This window comes from Numida meleagris, chromosome 12 (assembly GCF_002078875.1).
Source record: "Numida meleagris isolate 19003 breed g44 Domestic line chromosome 12, NumMel1.0, whole genome shotgun sequence".
NCBI lineage: Eukaryota > Metazoa > Chordata > Aves > Galliformes > Numididae > Numida > Numida meleagris.
In genome coordinates this window covers 16863726-16886773 of record NC_034420.1, presented here as the reverse complement: position 1 = coordinate 16886773, position 23048 = coordinate 16863726, and the positions used below count along the sequence as shown (strand labels likewise).

At 52.6% G+C, this 23048-nt stretch overlaps 1 protein-coding gene across 4 annotated transcripts in view; it reads right to left on the bottom strand.

Annotated features, from left to right (window-relative positions):
* The window catches only part of ARHGAP26 (Rho GTPase activating protein 26), a 103206-nt gene that overhangs the window by 63287 nt on the left and 16871 nt on the right, over window positions 1–23048 (bottom strand). For all 4 annotated transcript variants that reach the window (XM_021410509.1, XM_021410512.1, XM_021410510.1 and 1 more), the window contains exons 3-11: window positions 22399–22460; window positions 22019–22090; window positions 20562–20663; window positions 18174–18284; window positions 17067–17171; window positions 16666–16795; window positions 16211–16311; window positions 14636–14730; window positions 7735–7813 (exon numbers count right to left, since the gene is read on the bottom strand). In XM_021410509.1, the coding sequence (XP_021266184.1) occupies window positions 7735–7813; window positions 14636–14730; window positions 16211–16311; window positions 16666–16795; window positions 17067–17171; window positions 18174–18284; window positions 20562–20663; window positions 22019–22090; window positions 22399–22460 (857 nt within the window). The remainder of the gene's footprint in view (window positions 1–7734; window positions 7814–14635; window positions 14731–16210; window positions 16312–16665; window positions 16796–17066; window positions 17172–18173; window positions 18285–20561; window positions 20664–22018; window positions 22091–22398; window positions 22461–23048) is intronic.

The following is a 23048-nucleotide window of genomic DNA, read 5'->3' as shown; positions in this document are numbered from 1 at the left end:
GCTCCTGGATTTCCCAACAGTGGTGCAGGAAGAAGTCACAAACTTTCCAAATGTGGATGGGTGGAATAGCAGTTTTTGGTTTATAAAGCAGTCCAGAGGGCTCTTCTCTCTTTTCAAGATGATCTAGAATGTTTTTCTCAGTTTTTTTTTTCCTCTTTATGGCCCAATCAGATTTTTAAGGAAGGGACAAAATCCTGACATCAGTAAGCTATCAAGCAGCAAAGCAGCATTGGCGGGAACCGTACCTAAAAGCATGAAATCAAACCTTAGAATCTCACCGGCTTAAGTGCTTTAGAAACAAAATAAAAGCTTATAATCCTAATGTAAAGTTATCACTCATAGGCTTAAAACAAGTTACAAAAAAGGAAAGGGAGAACAAGGGGGCTGTGGTTAAAGCACAAGTGATATAAAAACTAACACAGAACCTGACGTTACCACTGAGCCTGAAAGCTCAGGCTGATTCTCTGAGGATCTTCCTCTACCATCCTGTCCCTTAAAAGGACAAAGGATGAAAAACAAGCAAGATTTCTTGCCAAAAAATGCCAAATGGTGGGAGGCACAGAAGCCAGGCAGGCTCTGTGCCGGGCCAGGCTTTGCCCCAGCGCCCGCCAGCAGCACCCACACGCTGCCCACCTCACCCAGCTGAGATGCCGCTGCCAGAGGCACTGCAGGAGCTCCCAGGCAGTGAGAGCACATGGGTGAGACAGCAGCCTTGGTTCAGGGAAAGTTCACTAGGTTGTCTGGGTCGGGAGCCGATTAGCAGCAAAGAGAGAAAGCAAACAATAGAAACTTAGAGATTGGGAGGGGGAAGAGCAGGGAAGGATGAGCTGTTCAGCGCAGAATGGAGAGATGGAGTGACTGCAGTGAGCCAGGTCATGGAAAGTGGAACAGAAAGAAAGAATTTGCCATAAGCAAACAAACCCAGACAGGACGAAGGCCACGAAAATCTCAAGATAAAACATACACAAATGACCGTGTTTCTCTGGAGGGCCCACAGGAACACATGTTTGTGTCAGAGCAGCACAGAAAAGGCTGCAAGGAAAAAAGCTGAATGGACAAACGTGGAGCAAAAACTTGGGAGCATCAAAAGGTAAACACAACGATGGCTCCCAATGCCTTGCCCACGTGCAGAGAGAAAACAGCCGAGGACCACCATCTGCACTCAGAGATGCTCGGGAGGAAGATTTTCGTATTATCTCGAAAAATGCATTTCCCTCAGTAACTATCTGGGGCGCAATGCATGGCCAGCAAGCTCGGAGGAAAGCACCGCTGATGTTTATCAATAAGTGGCGCGATCAGCCCGAGCCCTGCCAGCTGCAAACACTGCATCCTCAGCAGAGCGAGCAGGAGGTTTTACAAGCTTTGCTGGAAACACTTAGACACAGAGCTAATGAGCCCAGTACAAAAACCAATACAGAAGAGGCAAGTGAACTCCGAGGAGCTGGAGATGAAATGAAGTGATAAAGCAGACTTGCAGCTTCTGGTTAGTTACAAGGGAACACGAGAGGGGTGGCAATCCGTGCCCTTGGTACCCCACCGTCCCCCCGCGTGGCCCCGGGGGCTGCAACAGAAGTCCTTCAAGTTAATTTATTTTTGGAATGAGCCAAAATGACAGGAATGCCAAGATTGAAAGCACTGGATTGAGTTCAAAAGACATCGTTTCCACTGGGAAATTAATCTCTCACCATTTTGTATAATTAGACAAAGAAAATGAAAAACAATTTCAGAAAGAATTCCCAGAAGCAATACGTGAGGTGGAGGCGGGAGGAGAGGGGCCGTGCGTTGGGCAGGAATGCGAGGCCGGGCGCTGGGGTTTGCTATAGAAACACTTTGTTACATCTCCAGAGCAGCACTGGCAAACGAGCCCCAGCGCACCGAGCCGATGCAGGGGAGCACAGCCGAGGGGCTGAGACAGGGCAGGAGCTTCTGGAGCCCCTGGCTCACCTCCCTCAGCCTATGCGGACACCACAAGCCATGGACGACCCCAGTGGGGTGGAACGTGGCTGCGGAGCTGCCTTGCTACATGGTACCAGTCGCTTCACTGCAGTCGCTTCCACTCAGCCAAAACAACTACTGCCACGGGCCAACCCTGAGGAGGGTCTCAGCCCTGCCATGGTGGGCCCAGCACACCGCCACAGGCCCCCAGCATGGCCTCAGCCCACAGGCAGCCCAGGACCAGGTCCTTACGGACTGTGAGATGGTGGCCATGGTCACCATGGCAACACCAGGCCTGCAGGCACTGGAGGGCTCTGTAGGGCCAGGGGGGAAGGACCCCATTGCCTAGGGGAGCAAGCAACGAGAGGCTCTGCAGGCTCTGGAGGTCTGCGCCCACCCACACTTGGCTTACTGCAATTAAACACTGCCTGCTCCCAAAATTACTGCTTGTTTCAGGGACAGCAACAGAGGAAAGACAGAGCAACACAAGATGGAAGCGGTTTTAATTTTAGGCTGTGCCAAATATTGAAGAAAAAACTAGGAAGTGATCATTGTACCCACCCCATGCAGCCCAAAGTGCCCTGCTCGAATGTCGGGGCAGCAGGAGCAGGACAGATGGCTTCAGGCTCCCCCACCGCCCTCACACCACCAGGGCACAAGTGCAACGAGCGGGCTGGTCTCAGCTTGCCATCTAGTGGAGCACAGCTGCACGGCGTCCCCAACACCCGCCCTGCTCCATTTTGTGCAGTCCCCACATCCATGGCACTGAGGGACGCAATGAGTGCAGAGAGCCTGGGGAGATCGAACTCCTGAGCATGGGGCAAAGTGCATTGCCGCCCGGCCACCAGCCTTTCTGGGGTGCCACCACCGCCACCAGGAGGCAGAGCGCCCGTAGGCTGCTGCAGAAAGGGAAACAGGTTCTTTGTGACCACTGCCATGCGTCTGCTCACCCTGCACTGAGCGCAAGCCTGGAGCACCCTGTGACGCCTGGCAGTGTCCAGCCCCACGAGACAAGGCTCCGGGTGCTTGTGTGGGTGCACAGCTCAGACATGCGGGCTTCACATATACCTTATTTCATTGGGCTAATAAGCTACAGGCACAGCATAAATTCCAAGTGATGACCTTCGGTATCCAGGGAAGGCCTGAGAGACTTTAAGTGTCTCCATTAAGAGCGTTTTGTGGCTCTTACCCTCTAGTCTTTCATTAATCCAGAACTAACCACTTCTGAACACTGCAGGTTCCCAGCACTGACAGACAGCATTGCAGCCCCAGCCAGGCCCAGCTCCTGGTTGGGAACATGAGTGTAGTGGCCCAGCACCCAGCAGAAAACCTGACACCGCAGCTGTCGCTTGACCTGTCCCCCACAGCCCAACAGCTTCATGCAGCTTGATGGTCCTGCAGCCCAGTGCCCTCATGGAGCAGCAAATGCTGCAGAACCTGTGTGTGTGGGGAACCAAGGGGAGGTTTCAGGTCCCCAGTGAGGAGATGTTCTGCAACAGCATTCCAGAACAGCAGCAGAAACCTTATTTATTTCTGGAGGATGGAGCTTCATGGCACAAGGACTAGGCCAGGTGAGGGCCAAGAGGAGCAGGGCCCTTCCAAAGCAACGGGTCCAACCACCGGGTCACCCCAGGACAAAACCCACCAGCCTCAGCAGTGCTGCCTTTCTACGCAGCAACCAGCCTTCAAGCCTCCCAAAGCCTGCCAGGGATTTGTACTTTGTTCCTGCCTTTGCAAATCTGCAAAGAACTGAAGAGAAGGAAAGGGGAACAGAGAAGGAAAGGAGAAAGCAGAGCTGGCACGCCTCCACTGCACTCCTCCTTGTCTCCCCACAAGAGCACGAGGCCCAAGGGGGAACCAACCATTTGTCCGCAGTTGTGCCCTTGGCGTTACAGTGCAAACAAAGCCAACTCCTATATGAAATGTTTGCTGTATTTTTATAGACTTGCGTTGCCTCAAAGAACAAAAAAGCAAAGCAAAACAAAACAAATCGAGCAAAGGGCAGTGCGATGCGAGTGCCAGAACAGCGCTGCTCAGCTCTCATCCAAATCTTATTCCCTCTGACAGGATCACGGGATGTTGCATTTGCCATTTAACACTAACTTCTCCATCACAAATTAAGGCTACAGACAATGCATTAACATGTGATTCAACACGTTTCATATCCTTAATCCTCTGCTAAGTTTGTTTGCCTGAAGAAACGTTTTTGTGACCCAAAAACTTCCAAAACCAGTACCCCACTTCCACTGGCACTGATGTGAGAACGATTTTTAAGATTCCCGACCTGCTTGCAAGGTAACAGCGGGAACCGCTGACACCGTCATCTCTCTTTTGGCTGGCACGCTCGCTGCACTTGGCAAGCGAAGCCATAACCTTACTAAAATGCTTATCTTGTTCAGTTCTTTGACAGAAAGCAAACAGCCTAATTTGCGTCTCTCTTAATCCCACAGCCTACCACAGTCACCGCTATGAGCCAACACAGCTTTATTCCTGACTCAGCCCCAGTCAGGTTTCAGAATCACACCAGCCTCCACCATCCGCATTCACAAACTGCATCACCAGAGGGAAAAAAACACAGGAAACTCATCCTGAGTATCTTAACAAACATGAATGCAATTGCTCTGTTACACAGTTAACATTTTCCCCTTCTTCCAGCCTCTGTAACACAGAAGAAAACCCAAAATCAACACGGGGGTTTTACTCAAATTAACAGCAAGTGGTAAGAGTTAACAGACTGATGATAGCTATCTGGAGACGGCGTTGACTGTGAGATATATAATAAATCTTTTCAAGTTGCAACAAATGTCTTGGCTAATGTAGCCCACATTCTATGTTTAGTTCTTACTACAATGTAATACAACATTTGGTTTTAGTTTTTTAATTATAATTAAGAAACAAACTCCACTGCACTTCAATCTCTCCATAGCCCGAATTTGCACATGGAATTACCATCCCCCCCACGTCAATCTTTCCCACACTCAATATTCAAATCAAAGGAAAACCAGACATTCTTTCCAGGAGGGTTTTTTTGGTTACAAATTATAGTCAAAGTAGAGAATGGATACTTCTAAGATTCCAAACACTAAATCCTTGTCTCTCCCTCAAGGAAATCTCTGCAGTGTAGGTAACATCCCACACCCTTACGTTGCAAGACAAGAATTCAGAATTCAAACAAAGCACATCAAGAAATCCACTTGACAGATCGCAGAGGATAACTGAGGACAAGGAGCTACCTTGTCTGTCAACACACACAGAATAATGCTTCTTGGACCCATTTCCATCCAGGCTTCGTTCCCATGGCTCCCACACCACACCTGGAAGGCCAGCTTTAAGCACCCCTAGCGCTTAAGTGCCAGGAGGTATTGCATCAGTGAGTAGCAACAATCCTTGACGTGCTGGATGAGCAAGCTACCCAAAGCTGATGGGCATGATAGGGAAGAACAGAAATCCACAGGTGGCAGCATGAAGACCTGAGGGTTCTTTGAATGAGTTCATGTAATCAGATTCTGGAACAGGCTAATCCAGGGAGTCCTGCGTCTGTTACTTCACAGAACCTTTCACATGTGTAGCGCTTCACAAACACTCAAAATCTTTGGCTATAATTCTGCAACCCTACCCTACCAGACTGGCTCTACTATTGTGCCAAACCCTGATAATATCAGGAGGTCAAAATGCAGCTGGATTATTATATTCCTGCAGTTTCAGTTGCAGGTGACTGGACTTCACTCCCATCAACTACATCTCTCAGTGGAGGTGAGGCAGATGGAAGTAGGTGAGCAGGCTAAAGGAGAACAAGACTTGATTCAGATCATGAGAAAGAACGCACATTTCATTAGCGAAGAAACAGAAATTATTATCCTGTGTCTGGGTGCCACACAGACCCAACATAGGAGTGAATTTCAGAGGGAACAAAACAGCCTGCATGCTGGAGCTGGCGAGGTTGGTGTATCTCACACAGGAGGGTCCCAACCACAGCTGCCCCAGGACAGGGCCACTCGGGTCAAGAGCCAAAGGTGGAGGAGCAGGTCAAGCAAGGCTGATGACAGAAGAAGACAGCAGGGGTTGTCCTGGGCAGGCAAAGCATACTCAGTCTCTTTTTTGCCCTCTGTACTTGCATCTCTCATAATTCCTCTTCTTGGAAACTGTATGTCTGCAGGTGTAAATGTGCATTTCTGTCCCAAAGCATAATGTGACTCAAGGGAGTGGCAGAAAGGCGTGATCACCATCAGTGGTGGATCCAAGCTACACAGCACATGCTCTGTTAGGGAGCGGACTTCACTTGGCTTGGAGAAGGGATTTACTCAGCGCTGTAGGGACCTGGGAGCAGCTCTCACACCAGCAAGGCATCACAAAGACAGAGCCAGGCTCCTCAGAGCCAAGCATGGCAGAAGGACAGTAGACAAGAGGTGCACACTGGAACTGGAGGTGTTCAGACAGGGTATAGGAGAAACTCTCCTACTGAGGGTGGCCAAGCAGTAGAGCTAGAGTCCCAAAGGGCTGTAAGCCTGCCTCCTCGGGACGTCTCAGTAATCTGCTTGGAGCAGAAGGCTGGACCAGAAATCTCCCAAAGTCCCATCACACCTGAATTGCCAAGTGAATCCCCAATTCCAGGCTGAAGCCCAGCTGTAATCCCGATTGAAATGCTCATCTGAGATACAGCACAGCACAGCACCTCAGACACACACAGCCGTCCAGGTGCCTGAATCACTGCAGGTGTTTCAAAAGCAAGCTGCTTGACTACACCCAGCACGTGCCTTCCAGCACTCACTGATCAGCCCGTGCATATCCACGTGGGCTTAATGAGTGCTTCTTTCTGACAAACAAGGAGCTTTCCATGGATTGCAGGGGGAGGGCTCTGCTGAAACCAGCAGCAGCCTGAGGCCACGGGGCTATGCTGGACCAGGCCACCCTGATCCCCACGTGGACCCAACTCTGGCTGCCAGATCCCAGCTCCAGCCCAGAAGCAGACACCAACTCCAAAAACACACATGGGTCCTGTCACAGCTCCAGCTGCCTGCAAAGTTTATTTTCACATCCTGTATGCTCCTGACCATTCCAAGGCAGAGGCCCACATTGTGTTGCACCTGGCACCCACGGGCTGCTCTGTGGTGGTGGCACTGCCACTGCTGGATGGGACCACTGTGTACCAGCAACACAGAGCCCACCACAGCGCTCATCCTGGGCAGCCCAGTCAGAGCTGAGCAAAGCTGAGAGAACTCAGCATTTAAGTCTGCATACACATTCAATATTAAAAAAAAAAATCAGAATTTTCTGAAAAACCTTCCCAATCCCTCCCAGCAGTAAGGCAGCCTGTGCAGCTTTGGCACAGCAGAAGCAAGCACAGCGACAAGGAGAATACCACTGAGTACTGGGAACAGACTTCACTCCTCCACTCACACTAGATCTGCAGTTCTCTGTAAGACCCAGAAACGGTTGCCAGAAGAGTTGCAGGACTCAGAAAGCCCTGGAAATCTACAGCGTATTTCTTCTACTGCTCTTTTTGCCATGTTTTCCTTTCAGCACAGCACAGCAGCATGTTTGTGCTGGCCAAGCCTACCCTCCTCCCTTCCACCGCACCTTCGAGCAATTCAAGCGCAGGAGATACAGTATTACCTCAAATATTTAACCAAAGGATTAAACTATTCTCTTGGCAGGGGCGTGCTCTGCCCCGCGATCCAGCTCCCGCGCCGGCTGGCAGGCGCTGCGTGACTGCCTGCTTCGTGGCCAGCAGCCTGCCCCAGGCTACAAAGAGCTCCCCACGCTCTTCTCCAATGCTTTTACACCAATGTTTCTGCTCACCGGCTCCCGGCCATCCATCGCCTCCATCCAAAGCCTTCGGTCCTCCTCCGAAAGCGCCTGCATAGTGATCACACCAGGCCTGCAGAGAGAAAGGGAACACCATAAACAAACTGCGGGTTGGAAAACAAGGAGGACACAGATTAAGTTCTCGTGTAAGACAGAAAGAAAGAAGACGACATTCCTCCTTGTCAAGCCCCAGCAAGATGTGGCTGATGCCAGCCTAACCGCTCTGGGGAAGTCCCTGCAGGTCCTAGCCAGGACCGAAAAGGAGCAGAAGGCATCTCCAATAATCAACACGCATTTGCAGTGGTTTTACAGTATGACAGGCACTCTGTCATGCTGCACCCCAGATAGTTTACCTGCCTTTGGGCTAAGCACGTCCATGTAATGGACAAGGAAGGCAGCTGAGCAGGCAGGACGCCCCTGTGTCCCAGCACCCCACGTCCCACCACCCCAAGCACCTTCTGCTGTGTCAGGAATTTCAACACTTTTGTCCCCAAAATGCTCACATCAGTGTGACTGCACTGCGTCCCTGACCCCGCTGGTGCTCCTGCTGCCCCTGCCCTTACCCGCATAACAGCCCCCGAGCTACATGCTAAAACCAACTCTGTGATTGCTTATTTATTTTAATGAGAAGGGAAAAGAACAGGCCCAAGTGCCTGCACGCAAAGCAGGGGGGGCCTGGGAACAAAACCAGCCTGCCGCTCGCCTCAGGGCCAGCACCACCTCCGCCACTTCCAAGCAACCTTGCTCCGTCCTTCCCACACCAGGAGCTAGAGCCCAATTATCTTGCTCTGAAACCAAGGTCGTGACTGACTGAGTGCAGCAGAGCACTCGCCAGCTCCCACTGCAGCACACTGTGGAGCACAGGCCACCCCTCAGCACCCGGGGACCCGGCAGGGGCTCAGAGACACAGCTGAGGTGGCAAACCCAGTGGGTTTTCTGTTCTGTTTGGTCGGCCTAGTCTCTCTGTTTCGTTCCAGGCTATTTTCAGATGCATTAGCACAGTGCAGCTGCTATTTCTGCAGGAGGAGAGCGGGCAGAAGCCCTGGCAACAGGAAAGACACAGGCATGGATCCAGCACAAGCAGGAGTGGCTGTCAGAGTTGTCTGCAGCAATGCTTGAGGGGTTTTAGGGTTCATCCTCAGAAAGCATTGCAGCAGGGAGCATGCAATGCTGCAGCACCCAACCCAGCAAACCATAGCTGCCCCAGCCCTGCAGCAGGAAGCACATGGGGCTGAGGCAGAGAGCCACAGGAGCTGCCTGCTTTAGGACCACTAAATGCAAAGCCCCACGTGGCCTGGGAAGAGGGCTAACTTCTAACTTGCACTTTCCAAAAGCAATCCAGTGGGAGAGAGAGCTGCAGCATCACTGCGCAAAAGCTGTTCAGTTCTTGGTAGGAGCTCATCCTCTGTCAGAGAGGACAGCGTGAACAGGGATGCTCAGTATGGTGCTTTGGCCTGTTCCTATCGCTCTGTGGTACTTATGGGCAAGGAACAAAGAAATAACTCCTCGCCAGCAAACCCCAGGGTTTGCTTGCGGCACGCGCAAGGCAGCTCAGCACAGGTTCGCAGCAGCAGCAGCATGTTCAGGCTTGCAACAAGCCCAGGTCCAAGTAAATCAGACATAATGTATTTGATCTCCGCTAATCCCATTGGTGAGTCAGTCAATACTCACCAGCTTAGTGGTTTGGAAGTTTACTCATTTCGAAGGGAAGAGGAAACCACTTAACCATCACCCCGTTTGAGAGAGAAAACGCTCAACATCCAGCACCGAATTCTGTCAGCGCAGGGAACAAAGCTCAGTGCTGTGCAGACAACGCAGTCTGGTGGAGCCAGGGGCAGCTGGAGAGGGGCAGAGGGGCTGGTGACGTGCCGGGGGCAGCTCATTCTCCCACAGCACAGGGAGGTGGTGGGCAGCTCAGCCCAAGCTCAGGCCAGATGCTGGGCGAGCTCCAGCAACCCAAGAAGAGCAAAGGAAATACAGAGATCTCTGTCTCCAGTGAGACATTAACACAAAGACAATGAAACTGTTCACTTGAGTAAACTTGACACTGACCTCCAGGAGAAGTGACAAGGGCCCAGAAAGACAATGCGGGTATCTCCTGTGCCAGGTTCCCCCACGCACAGGACAGAAGTGATAACGTGAAAATGTTTGTTCTGCCTTTGAGCGATAACAACTCTTTGGGCTTCACTTCAAAGCCAAACTTACCAGCGTGCAGGGAGGGGCTGTGAACCTGAATTAAAAATCCATTTACATTGCAAACAGCTTTGCATTTCCTCCCACAGTGCTCATTTGCCAGAGCATCCATTGCACCACTTTCCCGAGCAGAACTATCTTCCTGGCTGTGATGCATTCTAAACTCACCCCACACATTATGCCTCATCCATTATTTATTGGGACCATGCCCACGGGGTGCCACGCACTCAGGTCACGATGGCTGGGCCAGCATCTCACCAACCCCAGCAGCACAAAGCTGTCCTCAGCCCCACGGTCAGGGCTTTCCCCAAAGACCAACTGCTGCCAGAAGTGCGCGTGCTAGATTATGGATATCTCAGCTATCCAGCATAGAGCCTGAGACAGGGAAGGGCCTCCTCTGGCTTCCAGCCCCAGAAGATAAACACAACATATCCACATCTCTGCTCCCTCACCTAACACAGAAATGTCCATGGTGACCGCAGCCCCTGCAGGGCCCTGATGTGCATCACGCAGCAGAGCGCTCCCCTGTGCACCAGTGGCACTGCTCACCCCAGCAGCAAGAGTGAAAACATCAACACTGACTTCTGTGGCCTAAAGATAACAAACCTGCCAACCCACCGCTGAGGGCTGCAGCAGGTACTTACCCCCCCCAGCACCAAAAGCCTTTTGCCTTCTTCTGCGATGCAGTGGGGAAATGTAGCGATTGGAAGGAAAGTTTCTGGACTGAAAAGATGTGGGAGCATGAGAGCAGAGTGGAACGTGGTAAACACTTTGCAAGAAAGTATATTTTCGATGTGCTACAATCTAAAAACTATTTTTTCCATATGAGAGCACACAGGAAATTTGAATTTTCTCAATATCTCTGCTTTTGTGAAAAACAGCCTGGGTTTAAAGAGCTATGACTAAGCGTGCAGAGAAAATGAGAAAGTCCCCTAGCTGCTTCTCCTTCCAGAAAAACAAACAAATAATGAAAGCAATAGAAATAGATAAGAACTTTCAACTCCTGCAACAGCTTATCACATCGAGACAATCTAAACTGCCGAACGAGAAAGCCTAAGGATGGATTAATAACAGGGCTGCAGGGCTGAGCGCAGCGCTGGGCCAGGAAGCTCCCAGCCCTGCTACGAACGGAGAAGCACCCACATGCCCCAAAAGGAGGCACAGAAGGGGATGAGGAAGGCAGGGAATAAGGGGACTCCCGGTTCAGTACAAGGTGGGCTGTCCCCTCCGGTGCTGCAGATGTGCTCTGCCCGTTGCCGCGGAGGGTAGCTCGCCGTGTGGGCTGGGGCTGTGCAGCTCTGGGAGCTCCCTACAAACTACTTTGTCTGAAAGGCCACTGGAAACGTGACACCAGCCAGGGAACAAGCACGGCTGCATGGCACCAAAAGCAGCCGGTGAGCGAAGGGCACGCAGCCCGCCTCACACCAACCCACCCGCACAACGCCAGCTGCTCCAGGGCACAGCGGGACCCCACAGCAATGGCACCGCCAGCAGAGTTCCTGCCCCCACCTGTCACTAAGGGACCAAAACCCCACACCCTGGATACCTCCTATTCCCATAAGTGCCAATTGGTATTAGGGGCACTTAGCTTCTGGCCCAGAGCAATGACCTAGACTGTCCTAAATTTCAAAGTCTTTGTCATCAGCCAAATGAGATACTACTCCTCCTGAGGCTTATTTGGTGAGACACTTGCTGTCATCCCTGCTTACCTTGTTTATGAAACTGACTTAATGCACAGAGACTCTGAATTAGTTTGGAAAAAGGGCATTACCAGCGAACCACACTATCCATCGCATGAGGGAATATTTCAGCCAGACGCTGGAACCCCATTCTGGGGCCTGTTTTGGTATAACACTATTTAGTGCCTTCTGAACTAAGAGCTACAAGACTGCTAACTGCCCGCAGAGGAAATCAGAACTATTGGCAAAGGCGGGGTTGGGGAGCTCTTAGTCTCTCCCGCAAATACCTCTTATCACACATTTTCAGCCTTCAATACTGGGAATTTTGGACTCCCTGTCAGACAATAGGAAAAGGAAGCAAAACGTTGTAACAACAGATCAGGCTCAAGACGTTCAGTTCAGGGGCATTCAATCACCTTTGGAGGAGAAAATAACCACATCCTCCCCAACACACAACAGCTTCTCTGGGTGTTACTTAAAGCAGCCTGATCCTGCAGCCCCGCTGCATGCCCACCCGCTGCCCTGCACACACCAGCGAGCCCAGGTCTGCACCGCTGAGCGCAACCGAAAGAACAGCCAAGGCTGCCACCTCCAGGCTGCAGGGCTCCACCGAGCCGCGGCCTGCTGTCACCCCCAGAGCCTTAAAGCACCTTCCCAAGCCGGGACCAACAGAGTTTGAAAAGCTACTGAAAACTCGGGAGAGAAAAATACTTCAGTGAAATGTGAAACGTGCTCGGGTGCTTACAGGCGTGCGTGGCTGTGCGTGCAGGCCTCACCCCCACGGAAAGGTGCGGCGCGGCCTGCAGCATGCAGCAGGGTCACCCTGACCCACAGCCCTGACCCACAGCCCTGACCCACAGCCCTGCCCCACGGCTCACCCAGCCACAACAAAGCAGGGATAAGCTGCTCTGCACCCAGCCGGCTTAGCATCAATTAAACACGCCCCAGGGAGAGTCTGGGCAGGGCGCGGACTCACGTTGTCCCCATGGTGCGCGAGTTTTAAGTTGCACACAGAAAAGGAAGGGGGAGAACTGCTCGTAGTCAAAACACAGCACATATGTGACACAGAGAAGCATCCTGGGGATCTGTTTGCCTTAATCACATCCAGACTTCTTGCATGGGGCTGAAGAACAAGACATCAAGTTTCTAACTTCTTTATTAGCAGAGACAATAAAAAAAAAAAACACAAGAAGCCCAAACGCAAAACCCAACCAGCTCAAGACAAAGAGCCCATGGCACAAACCATGCTGCAAAATGGGGCACAGATGGTGCTGCAGCACCCTTACAGTCAGAGCCACGCCATTACCGGGGTCTGCAGACCCGTGTGAGGAGCAGGCCTGCAGCCTTAGCCCATGCTCAGGTCCTAGAGCTGGAGTGACCCCCACCAGCACAAACCACGTGTCCACCGCCCCACAGCACCCATGGGAGCCGCCGGCCCTAGCAGCGCCCACGCCTGACAGCACAGCTGCGGGGCAGCACCCACATGCTGCCAAGCCCCCACAATCCTGGGCTGGCATGAAAACCATTCCTCGACACGCTGCTTCCCACAGGAGGCCAACAGGGAGTGCCAGCCAGGAGTGGCGGATCTCCAGCAAAGCCCAGGCACCCACAGTCACACCTCAGCCCTGGAAGCACAGCTCCAGAGCGGGGCAGAGATGGGGTGGACACTTCGGCAAGAAGTTCTGCCTCCTCTTCCTCTTCACTCACCCGTTTGGGAAGGTATTATTACTGAGGAGAACTCATGACAAATTTTGATACCAAAAATACGCAGAGCTGCCCGTGTGCTGGGGAAAAGCAGCCTGTCAGTTGGTGCTTTCTGCTCTCGCAGCCCTCCCAGGCAGGGAATCAGGAACGTGTACGTGAAATGAGCAATTTCTCAGGTTTCTCCGCCTCGCCACTCCCCTGCCATTATTTACATTTAGTAGGCATATTTCTGGAGCAGCTCTTGAGCCTGTGCCCAGCAGGCTGCAGACATCAAGGGAAGGTTCGGCTGGCTCTGAAAGCACTACAGAAGAAAGCTATTGTGGTGGCTGGCTTCTCCTCCTCCCGGGTTTATTTTGATTTTCACATTTAAAAAAAAAACACTTCCCCTCAGGGCATAGGAGAAAAATCCCGGCGTCAGCAGAAATCCTGCAGCTTTCTGGAGGAAAGCAGAGCCATGGAGAGTGAGCGGCAGCAGCGGGGCCATCCCAACTCCGTCCCCTCCTCAGCCTCTCAAGTACGAAGGGCTGGGCAGGGGCAGATGAATCGGACAGATGCCCAGGGAATACAGCCAGCACCACCAACACCTTGGGTTTTGCTGAACTTGAGTTTTATGGAGGAGACCTCCTGCATATTTACACCGCAGCCAGCAAAGGGGCTTTTTGTAAAGCATGTAAACTTCCTGCAGCAAGGAAGACACAAGGCAGTGACCAACAAGCACTACTCAGAACAGCAGCTCAGCCTGGTTTTCCTGTTTGTGTAGTGAACATGCGTGATACTCGTTGGACGTGGTGACAGGCTCTCATTCCTAGGCGCTATAGACCGAATCCACACGTATGTCTGGTTCAGCTGCCCAGAGGAAAATCAGGTCAGGAAGCATTTTATAACCCCAGGAAAAAAAAGATGAGAATTTAGAGTGCCCAGACGTACAAGCTGGATTTCCGTCATCGACATCTACAGCAAAGCAGCATTAGACTGTCTGCAGCACAAGAGCTGAAGTTATTTCAGCACAGAACCCATGCAGGAAAGAGGCATCCCAGCCCTGCCAAACGCATGCAGCGTCTTTTCCACACTTGTGACCGTTTACCTTACGTGTCCAGAGTCTGCAAAAATGCTACAACACCATTAAGTTTTGAGAGACTAAAGTAAACTCGGCACCTTGTAAAACGAAGCACTGACTCAACACACTGCAAGCACCTGGCTAGGAACACCAGGAGAAGCGTGTTTCCGCGGACTAACGCTTCCCAGCCACAGAGGGTGTGACCAGAGGAGAAGGCAAACACGGAGCAGCACCCAGGGAAGCCACCTGCCTCAGCACTCACCGATCCACGGCTTCCACATCAAAGCAGAACCTCTTCTCAATGGAGTCGGTTTTCCGCCGTGTGCAAGATTTCAGGATAACTGCTTCATCTTCTCCCTGAGAAGAGACAAAATCACAGATAAGGTGGAGAACAACCCATCCACACGTGCCTGCCCCCAGGCCCCAAACAATCTGTTCAAACCAGAGGGGCCGTTCGGCACCATCAGCCACTCGTCGCCTGCCAGAAGCGCATTATTATACATCCAAAATGCTTAGGCCAAAATAAGAAGCCATCCTTTCTGAATGCACACAATTATATGCATGCACTGAGTACCATACAAGCCATGTTTCAGGCAGGCAGGGAGTGCTGGACCACGATTTTTGGGCAAAGCTTTATTTTCCATTGCTGAACAATGCATCATAGTCCTGGCTGTCAATTTTCACTCCAGCACTGGCTGCATTTTTGGCAGCACTCTGCACACAAAAACTTTTAACAGGAGCAAGCATGCCTCAAAATGTTTATTATTTGACAAAGCAATGACAAAAGCCTTCTCCCATCCAGGCATCTGCATCCAAGCTGTACTGGATTTCCCCGTGACAAGCAGCAACCGGTCAGGATCCGTGCGCACTGCTGTCCTCTGCTGGAGGAAACCCCTGCTCAGACTCTGCCAGCACAGAAAATTCTCCTGCAATTTTTAAAATCCCCTGATGACTCAATAGAAGACAAATTCTGAGCGAGTTCCTGGAGACGGCCACTTTTCTGTGCTCTCTGTGCCGTTCCAGCTGACACCCTGGCTGACCACCCTGTTCCCTGACATCATCATTTTCCAGGAAACCTATTTAGGGCCACAGCAGGGACCCGGGAAGACAAATCTGAATGGTTTCTGCAGGGCTGCTCCTGGGGGGACTGCCTGCACCCCGCAGCTCACCAGCCAGGCTCACCACTCCCCCCCATATTCAGGGACTGCTCTGCTTTAGAACCACCATCTGATGCCAGCTGCAGCCCCAGGAGTGCTTGAGAGGCCAAGAGCAAGCAGAGCCTTGTGACCCCATCTCTTTATGCTGCACCAACACTACATCAGTTGGCACTAGCAGACTGCAGGACACCCAGCACACAGACAGGATGCTCAGCATGCTGCATGTCCTGCGTGGTCAGGACAACCTGAGCAGGACCAGCGTGCAGCTGCACAGGCTTCAGTTTGTAAAGCGTTCTCCTTTCACAAACAGAAATAAATGAAGGACAGATTAAATCAGGATGAAAAAGGTTGGCCTTTAACTAGAGGCAGCTGCTGTGAACTTGTCCTTACAAATATCTGTGTGCAGACAGCGGAATAGAGAGCTGGAGCATGAAACAAAGCTGTGTCTGAGGGGCTCCAGCCATTTGGGAAACCAGCGCTGCTGCCAGGGCTGCTGACAGCTTCCAAACATCTGCTGAAGGGCTCTGTTTTTTTTAAACAAGGTGCAGAGTTCATTGTCCATGTGGCATTCACTCAGCCTGGAGTGAAGCTGAGCCACTTGCCAGTGTTAGTGTCACTGTGCTCAGCACGAGCAGCCTGCAGCTCTGCCCAGGACCCGCCAGCCCTGCAGTGACACTCACCCCTTTTCCTCCAGATTTCTGGTCAAATGGCACCATCGTTATCCGCTTGGATTCCCGCTGGTACGTGCAGTAATGCTTCACCCAGGAGGTCCCAAAGTGACCTGTGAAGCAAATGCAGGTTTTATCCCCAGAACCAGCAGAGTTTCAATGCACACCCATTATTAAGCTGTGAGTTAATGATCATTTAACATGGCACATTTCTCTACCCACGATTCTTGTTGTACTTCACAGGTAGCATAAGCATTGCTACCCCCTTTTACCCCTGTTCAGGGGAAAGAGGAAGCAGACTCCTGCCATGCACTGGCACTGATTCTCCCCTGCTCACACCACAACAGTCCAACCACTGGGCCAACCCCCTCCCACATTCTGCATTCTGACAAATCTGTCTTCATGTCCCATACCCCAACAAACAGTGTCCCCTGGCACCCATGCACTGCACTGCCCTGGCCACCTACGTTTCTCCTGGACGTAGAGATATCCCTCCATGGTATAAGGACTGATGTTTTTGTGCTCATGAGGATTCTCCTTCATCTTCTTCATCAGCGATTCAACCTCTGACCTCGTCCCTTCAAAGCGATTCCTTGTCTGCAAATTGAAACAGGAACACACCCTGCAGCACCCACAGGAAGGCCAAGACGAGGGGCTCGGGACACCCCATGGAAGATCTGCCATTGAGACCGTGTGCATGGCACAGTGTTATTTATAACAAAGAATTTGCTTGCAATTACACTGTCAAGCCCTTTGCTTGACGGCACACACACACAAAAAAAAGAGAGGAACCATCTCGATTAAAACCTACCAAAGTGTGTGTGAGTTTTCTCTGTCAGACAGACACAGGGCACGGCAACACACTTACATTCTGGATGCTGATGGTCAGCTCTGTCTTGAAGTCGCTGAAGTCCTTTGCAAGCTCATAGCCGTGGTGGTAGAAGGTGAAAAGCCCCTGCAGAAAGGCCAGCAGCTGCGTTGGGGCAAAACGAATCGAGACTGTCAGTGCGGCTCCCTCTTCCAGCCCAGTTTGTTCTCCTGCTTCAACCAACCCCAGTGACCCTGCCAATACCAAAATCCTCCCCCTCTGCCCACTGTGCCCCTCTGCACCGCGTCACTCTGACGCTCGCTGCGCTGGGAGCTGAGACGTGTCACCACGCCAGGCAGCCGCAGCCTGCTCGCGCTTCTCTGGACTTGGGGTTATTCTTCGCTCAGAAGGAACGACTCCTTGCAAACAGCAGAGGAGGTTTTGAACCTATCATTAATTTTTCACGGGTAGATAATGACAGGACAAGGGGGAACTGTTTTAAACTCAAGGAAGGGAGATTTAGATTAGATGCCAGGGGGAAGTTCTTTACAGGGAGAATGGTGAGGTGCTGGAACAGGCTGCACAGAGAGGCTGTGGATGCCCCGACCCTGGAGATGCTCAAGGCCAGGTTGGATGGGGCCCTGGGCAGCCTGGTCTAGTGCTTGATCTAGCAGCTGGCAGCCCTGCCTGTGGCAGGGGGGTTGGAACTTGATGATCCTTGGGGTCCCTTCCAACCCAAGCCATTCTTTGATTCTATGAAGCTGTAGAGGACCTAGCACTGAGCAAAAGGCAGGTCCTAGAAAATCCATTTATTTCCTTTCTCTGTCAATCCTGCACTCTTTTTCCCCTGTGAAAATTACAGTTCTCTTCAGATTCTGTTTTTTTTCCCTACTTCAGCCCATTCCCCTTGCAGCTGCTAGCAGGCCCCACACCCAGTCCATCACTATAGAGATGCCCACAGAACATACAAAGAAACACTTTGTGTGTGTGGGGCTGAGCCCCGTACCAGGGGCCTGTCCAAAGCACATCTCCTGCTCCCGGCCCCCAGCTCTGCCCTACAGGTAACAGGGACGCAGGGACAGCCCGGCTCCCCATCAGCCCTCACGCAGTAACACATCCCTCAGGAATGCGGTTTTGTGGGGTGAAAAGGGCTGGGTGTTCACTTACGGGCTCCACAAACTCAAACATCTTCCTCTCCTGGACCTCTTGCACCTTGAAGACATACTCCAGGGACACCTCGTAGAAATGCTGCCGAACCAGGTCCACCTGGCTGTCTGCCTGCAGGCGCCGGGACAGGAAAGAGGAAACACGCGGTCAGCACGGCCAGGAGCACCCGGCCCCACGGCGCGGGGACAGCGGAGGCTGACGGGAGCGTGTCCACACGGGATGCTAACTCAGCTTCAGACACCAGTCAGGGGCTGGACAGATGGCACAGGGATTAAATAGAAACCTGATTCACATGAGCAGGCTCCTTCTTCAGCTGAAAAAAGTGTTTTCGATGACTCATGTTCACACCTCCTTGACAGCTGGGTAGAAGAGCACGAATTAAAAGTGAGAGAAATGAGAAGTTGCCACATAGTTGACAATGAAAGGCAATTCTGCACTTTCTGGAAAGCAGTACATTGAGAGGCTGCCAGCAGCACCCCGGGCTCCAGGCAGTGACACACGTGTCCCACCATGCCACCAGGGAGAGCTGCTCCCGTGCTGGGCTGGGGACGGCACACGCCCTTTGCTTTGAAGCAAAAGCACAACTGAGCAGAAATTGGGATATTCCCCAACAGAAGGGCCTCGCTGTGTGCCTGGAGCAGAGCTGCTGCACTGACAGCAGGGTGAGGAACACATCCCCTGCCTCCTTCCCCAGCTCACTCCTGATTTTCCATAGGACACAGCCATGGAATGGAACATTTTCCCCAAGACCTGCCTGCAGCACTTGTGCCGGGTGTCTGTAGAGCAGAGGCTGAGGTATTTAGCACTCAGTTTGCTGAATATGATGCAAAGAATGAACTTTGCCAGGAGTTAAATGGCAGATTAGACTCAGAGTGTTATTTAATTGGTCGGCAGCCAAAGCAGCAGAGAATTCCCATGGTTTCCTTCTCTTCTTGCTTTGCTACAGCAATTACACATGTGGCCACCATGACCTTCCAGATGTGGACAGCAGGAAGAGATTAGGAAACATAAAACACCGAACTGCCCTGACACAAACCCTCCTCTCTGGCTGGCAGGGTGTCTAAGAGGGCTTCAGGCTGCTAACAAACGGCTGGTACTGGTTTTCCTAAAGCGTTACCATCTCATCAGCAACCTTCCTGTGCACATCTGCCACGACTGCTTTTTGTAACGTCTCAGGGGAAGAAGATCCCAATTCCTGAACCCAGGAGCAGCAGCAGCTGGTTCCAGCTTGTGTAGCAAAAGTCAAAGTGTGCGGCGGAAAATGCCAGCAGATGGCACCAGCAGCCAGCACTGCTAAATATGCCGGCAGCCTGAGCTGCACGGCGCAGTGCACACAGCCAGCATCCTGCACGGCACAGCACCACGCACAGCATCTGTGAGGTACAGCATGCCAGCACGCCACACTTAGCTGCCTTGGGCTCCTGTACTGCTCCCATGCTCTGGGCAGGGCACGACATCACAGCTCTGCAAGTCACTGCTACGGCCACAAGTGATTCCTTCTCCAGAAAGAAATCCTTCCAGTCCAGACTATCGCCATAGAATTTCAAGCATGAACCAGAACATGGGTTTAAAAGGTTACTTAAGGGCCACGAGAGTGGAGCTCTGCACCTGCTGGAACATAGGGGTGCTGCCACAAAGCAAGGTCTCACAGCCTCAGAACAGCCCTGCTAGGACAGCCAGGCACGTCAGACCCGTCTCCAGCCCTGATCTGGTGGACGATGACTCTCTGTGCCACAGCCATACCAATCTGCTCTCTTGAGACAGATGGGGCCCGCACACAGCTGGGCCACCAACACCTGCACTGCACCAGCACAGAGCTCACTGCTGTGCCTGCAACCCCTCAGTGACACGCCAGCACCCTGCTCAGAAGCGCAGAGCCCACCCCAGCCCTGGGCAGCTCAGGAATTCCAGACATGGAAGCAGCGATTGCAAACGCAGGGTACTCCTCCAGTAAGAGCATTTGGCATGGCAGCAAACTACGTCCCAAGTAACAGGCTCTTAAAGCAGTTTAGAAGCACTAAGCCTGATCGCTCTTCCCACGAAGCTCAAAGCCAGCGCAGCCACTTCCAGAGAAGGAAAATAAAGACGTACATGATTTGTTATGGCACACGGGAAGCCTGCAGCAGAACCAGTTCCCTGCTGCTACGCTCTTTAATTACAAGCTCTCTATCCTTTTTGATTGCTATCCATTTTGGGATCTCTCTGACTTACTCACCAAAACAGTTCTGTCCCCTTTGATTAAAGGAAGAGGGAAAAACCTGCCACTCACAGCCAGCATGGGAAAGAAACAGCTTATAGCCAAGAAAACCAACACTGGAAGACGCAGAAAATATTCAGAAAGCTCAGCGTGGTTACTGCCAGACACTGGAAATTCGAGGTTGCTCTCACCTCCTGGAGCTGGGATTCCTTCTTCTTGGAAGACAAGTTTAAGTGCTTTTCTAGGACACCACAATACTTCTCAGTCTCCTTGTCGTATTTCTTTTTGGCATCCTGCAGAACAGAACAAACAGCGTCAGGCTGGATCCGGCAGCACTGCGACAGCCGAGGAGACCCAGCATCCCGAGGACACTGCCCATGGGAGCACAGGCAGCAGCCCCCGGCCCCCAGCTCAGCATTCAGACACCTCCCTGCCCTCAACCCTCTGCTCAGAGAAGCCTGTGCAAGGCCACGCAGCTGGCTTTATTTAAAGTTGGTTCTAAAAACTGATAGCAGCCCTAAAGCCACACCCAGAGCAGACACGCTTTGAAGAGCCCAAGTTGGACAGAGGAGGGAGGCAGTGGCCGGGGAGCAGCTCCCTCGTCTGCTTCTCATTACCCGGCCGTGCACAGCTCCCAGGCACCACCACCCCGCACAGCTGCGGGCAGCGAGGGACACCAGGAGCAGCAGCCACGAGATGGCTGCACAGGGGCCAGCAGCAGCGCCCGCCCCACAGCCCCGTGTGGGGCAGGACAGCAGTCCTTTATGATGTGCAGAGCTCTCAGCTCTATCAGACAGCCACGGCCGGAGATCCGGCATGCTGCAACCCCGAACACACCAGCACCAGGACACAGAGCAAACAGCTGGGCTGACTTCTGGGCTAAAAGCAGCATCGTGCAGAGCTGCGCTCCCAGGCTGCCCGGCCAGAGGACATCCAACCACTGCCTCAAAGGCAGCGAGTCCCTGCCCCTGTGCACGGCTGTACCGACAAACCGATCAATAGCTTCAATAGCTGGCGCTTCTGCAGGATCCCCCTGGAGGTTTTTCTCCTCCAGCTGCACAAGCCAAACCACAGCAGCCTTGGGACAGGGCACACCACTGCAATGCAAACAGCCTGGCTCGCTGGCACGTGCTCCTTGCTGGCAGCAGCAGGTTGTTATAACAACAGCAGAGCCGCGGGCAGTGCTTCGAATTCCAGAACAAAAGCAGGAAAGAAAGGCGGGCAGGGACAGGCTGTCCCACAGCAGACTGGGACACACGGGTGTGTTCCTGGGTTCGCCCAGCCAGGCTGCCCAGATCTTCAATGTACTGGGGGGGGGTGAGCACAGAACTGAAAGGTTTCAGGTGACTGAGAATTCAGAGACTGAGGATTCACGCCGCAAAATGTTAATTCTGGTTTGGAGGAAGAAAAAATGTGACTGTTGGCCAGCAGCTCATATCAGCACATTACTTGCTTGAGGGTGAACCAGGAAACACCAAGGCAGCTTACGGAAGCCAGATCTTCCCCGTCTCTCTCCCACACCCTGGGCCAGCAGAGCCCATCCCTGTGCACACCAGGTCCCCAGACAGCACCAGGCAGCAATGAGCTCTGCCCCAAGCAATGCAGAGGTTTGCAGACCTGACAGCGACGCGAGGCCAAAGCCACCTACCTTAGCAGCACCGATCTGCTCCTTGCGGAACTTCTCCAGCGGCGTGATCAGCACCTCACTGGCATTCTCGATCTGTTGGACACAGGCAGGGTCACCCAGTGGTCCCCAGCTGGGCAGCACCACGCACTCGGGCACTTTGTGTCCCACTCAGAGCAGAGAGCTGTGCCACTGACCACCTCTCTCGCTCAGTCCCTGCGTACACACCAGCACTGGGGCTGCTGTGCCAAGGACCCCTCCCTACAAACTGCCACCACTGCCCACTGGAACACACACACTTCACCCTCCTCCAGCTGCACATCAGACTAGGGGCCAGAAGGGAGCTGAGGTGCTGCTACCAGACCCGCTCTCCACCCCCAGGCTCCCCGCTCCCAGGGCCATACCATGCGCATCCGCTCATCTTCCAGGTTCCGCAGCACCGTGGCAAACTCCTGCAGGGACTTGGCTGCAAGGGACATGCAGACAGTTTCAGAATTTAACAGCATTTTCTTTCTTAATTCTGAACATCCAAGTAGCCATAGCAACACATTGCTAGCACTTGCTGCCGCCCAGGTTGGCTCCTGATGCCCAGCAGCTCCTATGGCAGGCTGGCTGCTGTGGGCACTGAGAAGCAAGGGGCCTGCCCCAAACGTCTGGGGAAATAACACTCGAATGCAGCAGGCTGTATGCACTTAAGACACAGCCTCACTTGGATGAGAAAGCAACTTTAGCTGAGAGACCAGGCACAAATCAGCAAGGAAATCAGGACTAATGCTCATTTGCTTTGCTGGCTTCAGACTACATACACGCACAATAAACTCTCAAAGTCCAGCTCAGGCAGAAACAGGGTAACACTGAGTGAAGAGGGTGAAGCTGCTCCCTGGCACTGGGAGACACTGGGTGCAGCCCTGCTGGAGCCTCACAGAGCATCACCCCCTCAGTGCTCACCCACAGCGGGTGCCTGGACATCCTGCAGGCACGCAGCCAGGCTGCGCTCCCCTCCTGCAGACCACAGCCACTGGCAGTGCCTCTAGCCATGACTGCATCTCCAGAT